This window comes from Delphinus delphis, chromosome 15 (assembly GCF_949987515.2).
Source record: "Delphinus delphis chromosome 15, mDelDel1.2, whole genome shotgun sequence".
Lineage (NCBI taxonomy): Eukaryota > Metazoa > Chordata > Mammalia > Artiodactyla > Delphinidae > Delphinus > Delphinus delphis.
Window position 1 is genome coordinate 84,892,182 of NC_082697.1, and position 12,464 is coordinate 84,904,645.

At 62.1% G+C, this 12,464-nt stretch overlaps 1 protein-coding gene across 1 annotated transcript in view; it reads right to left on the reverse strand.

Moving 5' to 3' along the window:
• Positions 1-12,464, reverse strand: part of SDK1 (sidekick cell adhesion molecule 1) — a 529,423-nt gene that overhangs the window by 70,319 nt on the left and 446,640 nt on the right. Inside the window, exons 28-30 of the mRNA XM_060032516.1 lie at positions 9,094-9,288; positions 7,499-7,700; positions 728-831 (exon numbers count right to left, since the gene is read on the reverse strand). Coding sequence (XP_059888499.1) covers positions 728-831; positions 7,499-7,700; positions 9,094-9,288 — 501 coding nt within the window. The remainder of the gene's footprint in view (positions 1-727; positions 832-7,498; positions 7,701-9,093; positions 9,289-12,464) is intronic.

A 12,464-nucleotide genomic window follows, 5' to 3' on the forward strand; every position in this document is an offset into this window, starting at 1 on the left:
GGCGAGCAGGCGGACGTGGGCTGGTTTGAGCCTCGCTCCCCTGCTGCGTTAACTGGGGGAGAGGGTGCTCGGGGCAGGTCTGGGGATTATCGTAAAGCACCGCTGGGCGGGCTAAGGGTTGGGGTCTGCAGTCCGGGATCAGAGCCCAGCACTGCTACGCAGCAGCGTTCCCTTCCTACCCAAGCACCTGCCTGTCCGCTGGGCGGACTTGAGGACCCCGTCTCCCAGCTCCCTCCGAGCCTGCTTTGATCATCCATTGCCAGACAAACTCACAACGGATCTTCGGGCCCAATTCCTCTGAGCAGGACAGGGCGGGTGAAAAGTCACCTGGAGCTGTTAGGGGGTCTCACTTCCATCACTTAACTGGGCTTTTGTCAAGTGACAAAACTGGGTGGCTCGTGAATGAGAAAAATGGGGAAAACCTCTTAAAACACAGCTACCCCACGACATCTATCTTTAATGACCCTATAAATTATTCAGTCTCAGGGATGCTAAGGGATGGTCAGGGTTTGGAAGCCAAAGAAACCTCCTCCCTTTGGAAGCCCTTGAAGTCTTGATTTACGGCCCTGGGCTGTACAGGAGCGCCCAGCTTCTGCTGCTAATTGAACTCCACTGCCCACGGCCACTCCCCCCACTCCCCTTCCTGGCTCAAGACGAGAGTGGGTCTCTCTAGGAGCCGGGGTTCCGGGGCGCAAAGGCGGCAGCGGGAAGTGGGCCCCTTGCTCACCGTCCTGCAGCGTGGTTACCGCCTCTGTCTCCGCGCTGAAGTCACTGTCCCCAATGTCATTGGTGGCCTTCAGGCGCAGCTTGTAGGAGGTGAAGGGCCTCAGCCTGAAACACGGAAGGGACCCGTGACCGCAGAGACCGCCGCCTGTCCGCGGGCCCGGGCGGCGGCGAGGAGCGGGCATTCTGGGGCTGCGGCTGAATCCCCGGGCGCCCGGGACTGTCTGGGGAGCAGCTCCCAGCACCCAGCCCTGGCTCACTGGCCGGTCTAGGGCGACAGGAGATTCCCGGGGCGGGGGGAGCCCAGAACTTCCCAGCAGGGGGAACGGAGCGCTCGCCTAGGGCTCCTGGGGAGGGACTACCACTTCCCGCAGTCAGAGACACCTGTGCGCAGCAAATCGCTGCTCTCCGAGCAGCTCGGAGGACTTCTCAGCAGGAGCTGATCTCACACGGCGCAGGCACGGGGCCTCGGAGCACGGAGAGCAGGCGCCCCCCTCCTCCCGCAGCCCAGCGCTCCTTCGCGGAGCTCCGTGCCAGCCCAGCCGGGGCCTGGCTCCAGGGGCTGCCCCTGCCCCGCCCCCTCCCGCCGACCGAGCCAGACTCAGCAGCACAGCCCCGTCTAAGCCGCAGGGCGGCTCTGCAGGGTGGAGCCCTCAGGATTCCTGCTTCACGGCGAGCAGACAGAGGCCCCCACCCTCCGCCGGAGGACTGGTCAGTGGCTGGGGGCGGAGGCTGGAAGAGGGGTCTCGCCCTGAAGTAACACTGCCTCCCACCTTACGTAAGGCCAAGACAATGTTGGCTGTCCATGTGAAAAGATGTCCCCCTCGGCCGACGGATGAGACTTCCGGGACATGAATGCTGTCCTTGGTGCCACCACTGCAGGCTTCCTCCCTCCCTTCCATCCTTCCTCCCTCCCTTCCATCCTTCCTCCCTCCCTTCCATTCTTCCTCCCTCCCATCCATCCATCCATCCATCCCCCCCCACCCAGGCGGTCCGTGTGCCCAGCGCAGAGCCACACTGATGACTGAGGCTTCAGACAAACTCCGCCGTGGACGACACACAGACCTTCACCCAGGTCCCTGGCGACGCTCCCCTAGCTCAGCCCCGCTCGGCACCCAGCTGGCTGGCCGGCCGCTGTCACCACCCTTCGCGTTTTACTTCCAGAGGAGCAGATGAGGGCCCTGCGTCCTCCCTTCCCCCCGAGCAGCGGCTGTGTCTCAGGCAGCGGCCCCGCTGTCCTCTCCGTTTCCCGGACCCGAAGATCCGAAGTGATTCTAGACGCTCCCTCCCCGTCCCTCGAGTCCAAACCATCCCCAAGTTTCTTCAACTTGGTCTAAGCACAGCCCTCCCTGCCTCTGACCAACCCTTCCCGTGGCTCTGACGCAGCCGGTAGACCAGTGGTTTTCAAACTGAGCACTGAGGAACCCCTGAGACCCCGAGGGACCCTCCGGGCGTCCAGGGCCTCCGTTCCCCCTGCACCAACCAACAGCAGCTCCACTTCCACCTGGTCTGTAACTGGTTCTGGGTGACACTCTGTTTAGAGAAGGGATTCTGTGTTTGGAAACACTGACAACCATTTTTGGAAAGCATGATCAGAGAAGTTTTCTCTACCTCTGTTTTCAAATCGCCTCCTGCGTAAGACTGACAGCAGCGGCTCTCTGTGAGCCGACACCTCGAGGGATGCTGTTGCTTCCCAGCCCCCCAGAGCCGACTGCACCCTGCTGCTCGCTAGTCCATCGGCGCCCCGATTCCACAGCCAGGAGAAGCCGTGACGGGCAGCCCTGCCTCGGGCCTGGCTTTAGTGGAGACGCTTCCAAAGTCCCACCCTGAAGGACGATGTGGTTTTTGGGTGACATCTTTATTCAGTTAAAACAGACAAGTAAGTTCCCATCTGTCCCCAGCTTCCTAGGAGGGATTTCATGAATGGCGGAGGTAACCACGTCTTTCCTCCCCCGGCCTCCGTCTCCCCCCGTCTCCCCATCTGGACTGATAGCAGCGCCCACACCGTGAGGCTGTTGCTGGGATGAGTTCGGGGAGACGGGCCGGGGGGAGTCTGGCCCACAGCCGGCGCTCAGAACTGAGAAGTGGCCGTAGTGTTCTTGTCCTGCAGGTGTCAGCTTCACCAGCTCCAGGCGATGCCTGTCCCCTGCCCACCGTCCCCTACACCCCGTTCACTTCCTCGTCTCCTCGATCGCAATTTGTAATTAACTGTTTCCTTCATGACTGTCTGTCTTATTTACAAGATGCAGGACTCCTTGGGGACAGGGACCGAGGCCCCATTTATTGCCTTGTCCCCAGCACCAATGGCAGTGCCTGACACCCAGGAGGTGCTCAGTGAATACCCACATAAGGGATGAATGGCTGGGGTGACGTTATCTGTCTCTGAAGTTTCTTGGGAGGGTGGAATAAGAGGACACGCGAGTATCAGCACAGGTCCGGCACATGGTAGGTGCCCCGGAAATGACCCTTGTCTATGTGTAGCGCGTTTATCAGCTAGTGCACCGCCATTTAGAACACCGTAGTGCACGTGATTTATTGCATTATGTTCAGTACTTCACTGTTCTCTAATGATTTCGGAATCTGAGGCCAGAGGTCTAGCTCTTTGAAGACCACCCTTTCTTTCCTGACCTCCGGGGTCTCCAGGAGTCGGGGGCACAGCAGGGGAGCAGTAAAGGATGTCTGATGACGGGATGACATCTGATGACAGGCCTGTGACAGATGGGCTGGGACGAGGAGACTGGGAAGCAGAGCTCCCGGCATCAGACCTGCGCCGTGCGGGCTCTCCCCCTTCACAGGACCGATGACTGTCCCTGGGAGTCGCAGGGGACAGGAGGGTGTCTGAGCTGCAGGACTTAGCCTCTCAGTAGGAAGCCCCGCCAGGAGCCTGAAAACAGGCAGAGAGACTGGGAGGCCGTGAAGGGAGCGGCCATCGCCCTGGAGACGTGACCACGGTTACCGTGTCCGCCTCCTGGTCTCCATCCCCCACAGGTTCCTCATCTCTGCGGAGCTGCTCCTTTGGATTACTGGTCTACCTCCTCCCCTGAGCACACCCTCATCGCCCCATCCATCCCAGCCCCTCGCTCCCTCCGGGCACAGCAGGACTTCATGACTACCTGATATATGAGTAAGGAACAAGCCCTCCGATTTCTGCCAGTTCTGCCCCCTGTTCACTCTCCCAGGCCTCCCTGAGCCCCTACTTTGGAGTCGGCCCAGCAGGAATTTAAATTCTGACCCCGCCACTCCTAACTGGGGCCCGCCGTGTAATTTCTCTGAGTCTCACTCAGTTCATCTATGAAAACAGAGGTAATGATACCCACGCTTCCAGGGGAAGTTACATGACACAACCCACCTCATGAGGTCTGGCAATCGGTCACACAGTAGGCACTTCCTAAATGTTACTTTCTCTCTCCTGCCTTCCCAAAGGCTGCCGGAGAGGGCAGGCTCAGAGGAACAGCAGGGCCCACGGTTACTGGACACACAGCCAGCACCGGAGCCCATGCCATCACTGCTCTGTCCCAAAGGGACGTCCAGGACGTCCACGTGGCTCTGTGCTCGGAGCTCCTCTCTTCAGCTACCCTGCATTTCTATGGGACGCAACCATCAACCAGAAACCGGTGATGCTGCAATAGGTCCCCCAGACCCAAGCCCTCCCAGTGCCCTGGACCCACATTCACCAGCGTAGGTACAGGCACGAGATGTGGGTCGTTCAACGTTTTGTTTTACACTTTTGTTTAAACGTTTTCTGTTGTTTTGGCCACTAGCAGACTTCGTGCAACTGGAAAAAGTAAAATGTAAAAAGAATGTTTAAAAAAAAAAGGAGAAAATGTAGCTGCCAGGACGATGAGGCGGGAAGGGGGATGACGCGGTGGCAGCGCACAGGACGTCGCCTTCCCGGGATCCCGCCCGCGACATGTTTTCTTCTGATAGGGGAGGAACCATGTGTCCTGGTTATGCCCATTAGGAAGCTGACAACAGTCTGTCCCACACCAAATTAAACGGTCTGTCCTGAAGCACGGACCTCTCCTTTCCAACGCAAAGTCCCAAGCACACCATTGGTCTGTTGGAGGCTCCACGACAGGAGAGGCAGTTGGATTTTATCGCTCTTCTTTCTTTCACACGGTTACACGAGGAGGTGGGGTTATTTACGGCCGGGCGCCCAGCGCACTGGAGTGTGCTGTACCAAGTAAGCTGGGCATCCCGGCCACGCTCGCCCGACCCCCAACCCCCGGGCTGCACAGGAGAATCCTGGCCCGCGCGGTGTGTCCGCAGCAGAGTGCCTTGCTCTGCAGGGGAAGCTGTGCCTTGCGGGTCCCACGGCTGTCGTAAGGCTGGCGGGCTCCGCGGGGACAGGCTTTGACTATTCTGGGGGCCTTGTTACTTGGCCGTCCGTTCACTGCTGTCGAGGCAAATCTTCGGCCCGGAGCTGAGAGGAACCACGGGATGGTTCCTCCAGCCCCGTGTTTCACTCCTCCAAGGCCCCCTGGCCACTCAGGGGTGGACGGACTGCTGAGAGCTTGGGGTGTAGATGATAAACACTGTTCGCTACATCTGGACCCGTGTAAATTAGCTGGGTGCTGGTTTGCATCCGTGAAGCTTTGAGCTACAGGCCCAGGGAATGTCCGAACCACAAAGGGATCCCCTCCCCCGTTCAGAGAAGCTGAGGCCCCTTCGTTGCTTAAGACGCGTCTGCTGCCCCGTGTCCTCGTCTGCACGACGGGAATGATAAAAAGTCTGGTCTGTACCCCACAGGCCCCTCTCTCCACGTGGACGACCTGTGGGACAACACGTGGGAATTGTTCTGGAACTGATGGAGGGCTGGGTGATGCTGAGATGGTGACGGTGGCGATGACAATGACAGCAGGAAGGTGGCGCGGGAGGCTTCACCACCAGGTCGCCGTGGGGAGCGTCTTGGAGGTGTGCGTCCACACTGATGCCGTTCCAGTCTCATCTCCCCACCACGAGGAGGGTGGCTACAGCTGCCGTGACTGTCACTAGTGTTCTAAAGCCCTACTCGCCAGCAGACGGACCTGAACAAATGTCGCTCTAAGTAGCAGGCAGGGACCTCGGCTCTTCCGGAAGCAGAACGTGTGCGTGGGGACCGTCCATCCCTCATCTCCAGACAGAGCTGAGAGCTTTCTGGATCATGGGATGAGGGAGTCACTCAGACCAGGTATATCGCTTGGGGTCCCAGGAGGCCGCAGCTATGAGTGGCGAGCTGCCTTCCTTCTTGGCCTGGGGCTGCCTCTGAAGTCACCTCCAAAGGGGGCGCCCGTTCTGTGCGCCAAAGCAGAGCTGCCGGAAGGTCCCTGCGAGCCGCCCGGGCTGCTACGCTCACCCCGTCAGGGTGCAGGCCGGCCGCAGGCCGCCCGGAGCCGACAGCACCCGCCGTGGGTGCTGGCTCCTTGGACCGGGGGCGTGGCCCCCTCTCCTTCAGCCCCGCTGCTGGCTCGTGTAGGAGAGAGCGGCAGCGCCACGCTCCAAGCCCAGCCCTGAGCTGTGCCTCCGGGGCTCTCTGATGGTGCACAGCTCAGGGTCTCTGCTCAGTAGGCAGCAGACTGGCGGCCTTGCGACGGGGAGGGCGGGGTGCCCAGGGAGGCCCACACGTGCTCCCTGCTGGCTGGGCAGGGCTGCAGGCAAGGTACCAAACCGACCTCTGACCCTGTTCCTCACCCATGGAACTGGGACGGCAGTGCCCGGAGCTGTCGTGGGGATTCCACGAGCAGGTGGACGTCAGTGCGGCACGGTACCCGGCACGGGGCTCGTTCTGAATGATAAGAGGACCTTGGCCCGCCTAGGAAACCACGGTCCTGGCCTCCTCCGTCCTCCTGGGAGGTCCTGGCAAGGGAACTAGCACCCACGGGGGACAGTGGGACCCACCACTTAGTGGCCCCTCCCCAGCCCCGGAGCACGAGCCTGGCAGAAAGTGACAACACCAGGGCCGGGTGGGAAGTACGGTGAAGATGCCAAGGCGTCTCCCCGGGCTGCTGCCATCACCCTCCCAGGCGGGGGCCTTCCACGCGGGCGGACGTGAGGACGCAGGGCCCGAGGCCACTTCGTAGACCTGCCTGTCTAGACTGTTCCATCTGTAGGATTCTGGTGGGTGACGTAACCCCTCCCAGCCCTAGTCTCCTCACCGTAAGGAGGGGGGTGGCCGAGAGGAGAGGCCCAGGTGGGATCACGACACAGCGGGTCCAGCTGCGGCCGGCGGTGCAGCCCCTCCCTCCTGCCCAGCAGTTCACCAAACAGCTGGCTCGGGGGCGGGGCTCTGCTCCTGCCCCATCAGCCGTCACTGTCACTAAGGAAGGGCGGCCCCCAGGCGGAATCTGTCCACCTCGCTGACGCAGAGACAGCACAGAGAAGGGCCTCTCTCCGGCCTGTGACACGGTGACAGTGGCAGGCTGGGCTGCCCTCCCCGCCGCCCCCCACTCCATGCCTCTCGGGCACTGGGGAGCCTGAGTCCCCCTCCCGGGCTCAGGGCCCCACCTCCTGTTCATCTGAGCCTCGTCAGTCCCCGGAGCCTGGGGCGGGCGGACCATCTGTGCCGGGCCGCTCGCAAGGACTGGCGGGGAAGCGGCCCGGGTGGGCGTCTGGAAGCGGACGCGGGATGCAAGGACTACCGGGTCCTGGCACAGGAGTGCTGACTAGAAGAGGAGACATGGGCTTTCAGTGGCGCGTCTCCGCGTCCTGCACAGACTCCTTACTCAGTGGGCAGGAGCTGGCTGGGGAGGGCGGGGCCCCCGTACCCCGGGAGAGGGTCCCCTGGCCCTCTGGGTACCTTTCAACGGCACAGGCTGTGGCCTCGTGGCTGATGGACGAGGAGTAGGTCTGCCACTGTCCCTGGGGCAGCTCGCGCAGCTGCACCGTGAAGTACCGGATGGGGGAGGCCCCATCGCTGCCCGGGACCCACTGGAGCCACAGGCTGCGTGCGGTCACTTCCGCTTGGGGCACCAGGAGTTCCCTGGGGGGCGCCGGCCGCTCTGCAACCAAAAGGGGACAGATCAGGGACATGTGAGAGGCTCGCAGTGAAATTACGCAGGGGGAGGCACTGTGGCGGCCCCGAGAGTCGGATGCATGGATTAGATGACCTTCAGACTGTTCCTGGCTCCGCAGGGCTGTGAGGGTCTCTGACTTCGGCAGGGGCCCAGCTTGGATCTGACTGGAGACCCCTGCTTGCCCTTGGAATGTTCCACCCTCAGAGCAGGCAGACAGACTGGAGGTGAACCCGCCCACGCTCCCCGACGGCACCGCCACGTAAGGCATCGTGAACAACACCTGGGCGCCCGAGGACTCACTCCCGCTCTCTGATTTTGGGACGAGTGCATCTTTAACTCTGATCTCCTCTCCCTGGAAGTCGACCTGGGCCTGAAACCGTAAAGGCATGTGGAGCAGGGGTGCCTGGGGGCTCTCACTGGCCACTCCGTGCCTGCAGGATGGAGACTGGGATGCGGGCAGCGGGGCCGGGACCGGGCTCCTGAGTGGGGGTCGTCTGCCCGTCGCTCTGTCTCCTCGCCCCATTGATTTCAACAGAGAAGCTCCCCAGAGGGAGGAATCATTCTTTCGCTGTTTATCAGGAAGAGTATCGATTCTGATTAGAAGGTGTGGCGTGAAATAAAGCAGCAATTCAGTGCCGGCCCCAGGGGATGGGCTGCCAGGGGCCCTGGCGTCTACCGTAATCAGCAACCTTTGCTGAAGCGCACCCTTCGGCCGGGCGGTTTCTTCTCGCCCCCAGCAGCCTGGGTCCTGCCCCTGCTTCTCAGGCCCCTCCCGGACCCACTGGAAGGGACAAAGCTCTCCTGGGCCCCCTCTCCCTGAGCCACGTGGACCGAGGCCCTGCAGGCCCTGGCGGGGCAGGTGTTCCAGCTGTGGGGCAGGGTGCAGGCGGGGGCACGTGGCGGGCAGGGACAGGGCTGCCCCCTTGGGGGAGCTCATGTCAGTACTTGCCCTCGGGTTTGGTTCAAGTCACATCAAACCGTGAGCAAAACTCTTTCCCCCTCCTTCAGAGGGGCTGCACGGAGTCTAAGGAGGATGGCAAGAAACAAGGCCTGCGGCTCTGAGCTGCCTGGGGGAGAAACTCGGCCCTGCTGCTCCCCGCACACTGAAAGTGCGGGCCTGACCGAGTCCCGGTGGGGGAACCTGCAGGAAGCTCTGGCATCGCTGGGGAGGAGAAGAGCTCTCTATCTTTGGACCTGGGAGGGTCAGGCCTGAGAGCCCAGCCTGGGGCGAGTGCTGGGCTGTGAGACCCGCTGTGCGTCCAGCTCCAGGTAGGCTCAGCGGTGCTTAAAGAACGAGCAGTTCCGGCAGCCACCCTCCCCAGGCACGCGTGACCTCCCCTCCCCCGGCCCGGCAGGGAATTGGGCCTCCCGGTCTTACCTCTCTTCTCGGTGGTGATGACGGTGGCCTCCAGCGGCTCCCCCCAGCCCTGCCGGGTCTTGGCCGACAGCCGGAAGACGTACGCGGACTCCGGGGCCAGCTCCGTGGCCGTGAACTGCCTCACAGTGGCGCCGACCTCCACGGTGGTGAACGTGTTAGGGCTGCTGCTGGCCAGGCGGTAGGCGATCTGGTAACCTGGGCGGGGGGCACGAGGGCTGCTGGTCAGCTGTGCCCTCACTCACGGGGAAGCCCCCAGTCCCGCCACTCGGGAAACCCTACAGAGCCACGTGTTTCTGCGCTGTTTCCCTCTCCCAGGCCAGCATCTGAGCAGCAGGCTGGGGCTCTTCGGAGCGAAGCCAGGCTCAGTGATGAAGGGAGGGGCTCGGGGCGCCAGGCCCCCTCTTCTTCCTTCACGAACTAGATGTGAAAACAGCTTCCTCTTCCCCGTGGTCCTCGGCGCCCAGAGGACCCAGGGAGCAGCGCGGATGGCGGCTGTGTCCACTGTCCTTGCCCCCGCCCGCCTTCCAGTGGCCCTGCCCTCAACCCCCAAGGGTCTTCTTGCCTGGAACGCCCTTCTCCCTGGAGCCGGCTGCCCCGGAGGCTCTCACACCTGTGCTCAGACCATGTCTGTGTGTCTGTCTGTCTGCACACCCCGCTTCCTCCCGCCAGCCCGGCGCTCCCGCCCCTCCCAGAAGCCCCACCCCTGTGGCTCTGAGCCGGGGGCTCCCCTGAAACAGCTCGTCCCACTGTCGAGGACGCAGAAGGGAGTACATCAGCTCGGGGCAGGCCCCCGGCTCGGACCGTCTCTCAAAGTCCCCTGATCATCAAGGGTTCACGGTTGATCGGGCTTCATTAAGGACCAGGCCTCCCCCACCAGGCCCTGCTGGGGCCCCTCTGCCCGCATCTGAAGAGGCAGAGCGGACTTGCAGACCCGGCCCGAGCCTCCCGGGCTCCCAGACAACTGTGGTCCAGCCGCTGAGTCCTGCGCTAAGACCAGAAGTGGCGGTGCCGTGACCTCCACACCGCTAATGACAGCCAAGCCACTCAGTTCAACGGGGACCCTCAGGGGACCAGGCCAGCAGCGCTGACCCCAGCTCTGCCTTCGCAGGGCGTCCTGTGGGTGTGACGGCCCCTGTGGAGAGGGGCTGCTGGCCCTCGGGACAGGCCCTCCGGGCCTCAAGCAGCTTGCGTCTCCGTGGCTTCCCTGCCCCGGGTGGGCATCTCTGCTCCTTCGGGCATCTCCTTGGGCTCCTTCGGTCCTCCCACTCACACAGCCTTTGGCCCCATCAGTGGCCAAGCTTCCTGGCACCTGCCGCCTGCATAAGGAGCCTCAGCGTGCCCCCCACGTGGGGGGCCAGGGGGACGATCCCGTGGGGTCAGACGCAGAGTGTGCCCTAGCGCTCAGCCCCTAACCACTGCGGGTCACTACCATGGCCACGCAGACGGGGGCTGGCAGCCCAGCCCTGTCCACAGTGACCACCGTCACAGCATGTCTGCAGGACCCTGGACAGGCTCGCACAGCTCTGTTCTGCCTCCAGTGGCCATCCTCCCCGCCGTGGCGGCCAGCTGTCCCGGGGTGTCCTGCTGGACACATGTCCTTTCCCACCCACTGACCGACGACCGGCGGCTCTCCTCCTGGACCTCCCCTAGCACCTCCCTCGCCCCTGCCTGGTCCTGGAGGAGGGGGTGCCTGGAGTTCGGGTGCATCGGGAGCCCAAGCCCAAGCTCTGAGACTCCCGGACACCTAGCGTCCTGAAAACGAGGGCAATGTGGTCAGCGTGGCCACCGCAGCAGCGCCCTCCTGCTGCACACCTGACGGTCCGCACCTCCTGAGCCTCCGGTGGTCCTCCCAGGGAACAGCAGAGCTCAGAGAGGTAAGCAGTCGGCCTGAGGTCACACAGAAAGTCACCAGCAGAGCTGGCCTGAGCCCTGCGTCTGTCCAGCTCCAAAGCCTTCACTCTCCATGGAGTCACACTGTCCCGAGAAGCGAAAGCATCCGCCCCAGGCTCCCAGCAAAGGGAGTGGGGCCCTTGGCGTCCTGCCCCACGAGAAGAGCATGTCTCCCAGGGACGACGGTGCCCCGGCAGCCACAAGGTGCGGGAGCTTGTGTCCGGGCTGCGCTCCCGGCTCTGGGAGAACGTGCCGCTCCCTGCAGCCCGCTCATTTCTGCGTCACCACTAACACCTCTGCGGTGGGCACCTGCTTTGTCAGAGTCAGTTTCCCTTCCAATCCCCGGCCCTTCTGGTCCTCACCCCTGCTAGTCCCAGGTGATGCGATGAACTCGGTCCTCCGACTTCCGACAGCACCCGCTGGCCCCTCACCATGACCGTGGTGGAAGCACGAGACTCCCGTTCTGCTCGCCTCCCCCTTGTCTGTCACACCACCTGTCCTGATTAGCTACATTATTGCTTGTATTCTTCCCTGGCCTGGCCCTTTACACTTTAGGTCCATTTCTCTCTCCGTTATTTGATGTATCAAGCCCCAGCTCTCTTCTGAAACTCACCCACTGCTACGAGAGTGACGTAAATCCATGTTTTTACACCAGCTCTAACCTCAGTACATCTACGCCGGCTTTTAGGTGTCGTATTATTATTTTTATGTTGTCAGGATTTGCAGGTGAAAAGCGACGCCCGTGTTCGGCAGATTTCGAGGGGCACAGGGGGAGATCAGACGGCCTGGAGGCAGCCTCTGTCCGAGGGCGCGTGGTCCGCGTGGCATGTGGTTCATCCACAGAGGCTGCAGCACGCCTCACGGGGGACTGGGGGCCTCTGTGTCCCCCTGGCCACCAGAGGAAAGTCTGTCTGTGCCCCGTACGAAAGCATCTGACCAACGTCATTATCGCACGCACATTCCCGAACTAAAGCAGGGAACTAAGGAAAGATATCTTGCACAGACAAACCGAACTTTACCATCCAGCACAAAGACTGCACAGGCAGACACAGACCACCCATAAGAACATGATCAAACACAATACTTTAAAAACGTCAAGAGGGAGGTGCGGCCCAGGGTGAGTGAGTACGGCCATTCGAATACCACTCCTAGTGAAGAAGAGATACCAACCCTCCCCAAAGAACAAACAAGTAACTGCGTTAAAAACAGATGAATGTATGTATGTCTGAGACCCGGGCCCGGTCTGCGTACACACACAACTTCTGCGTAGGACTGCGCTGACCAGGTTTCTTTTTCAGAGTGTGAGACGGTGTGCCTACAGCTGAGACGGCGGGAGGCGCAGAAACCACCCGGCCAGCACGCCCAGGCGCCGGAACACCGGGGCGGCCGCTGCCGTGTGGATAACACTTGGCGTCCCGGGGGCCCCCGACGTCCGTCTGGGAGCTCCCCTCACGACCCCCACCAGCCAGCGTCCGGTCCCT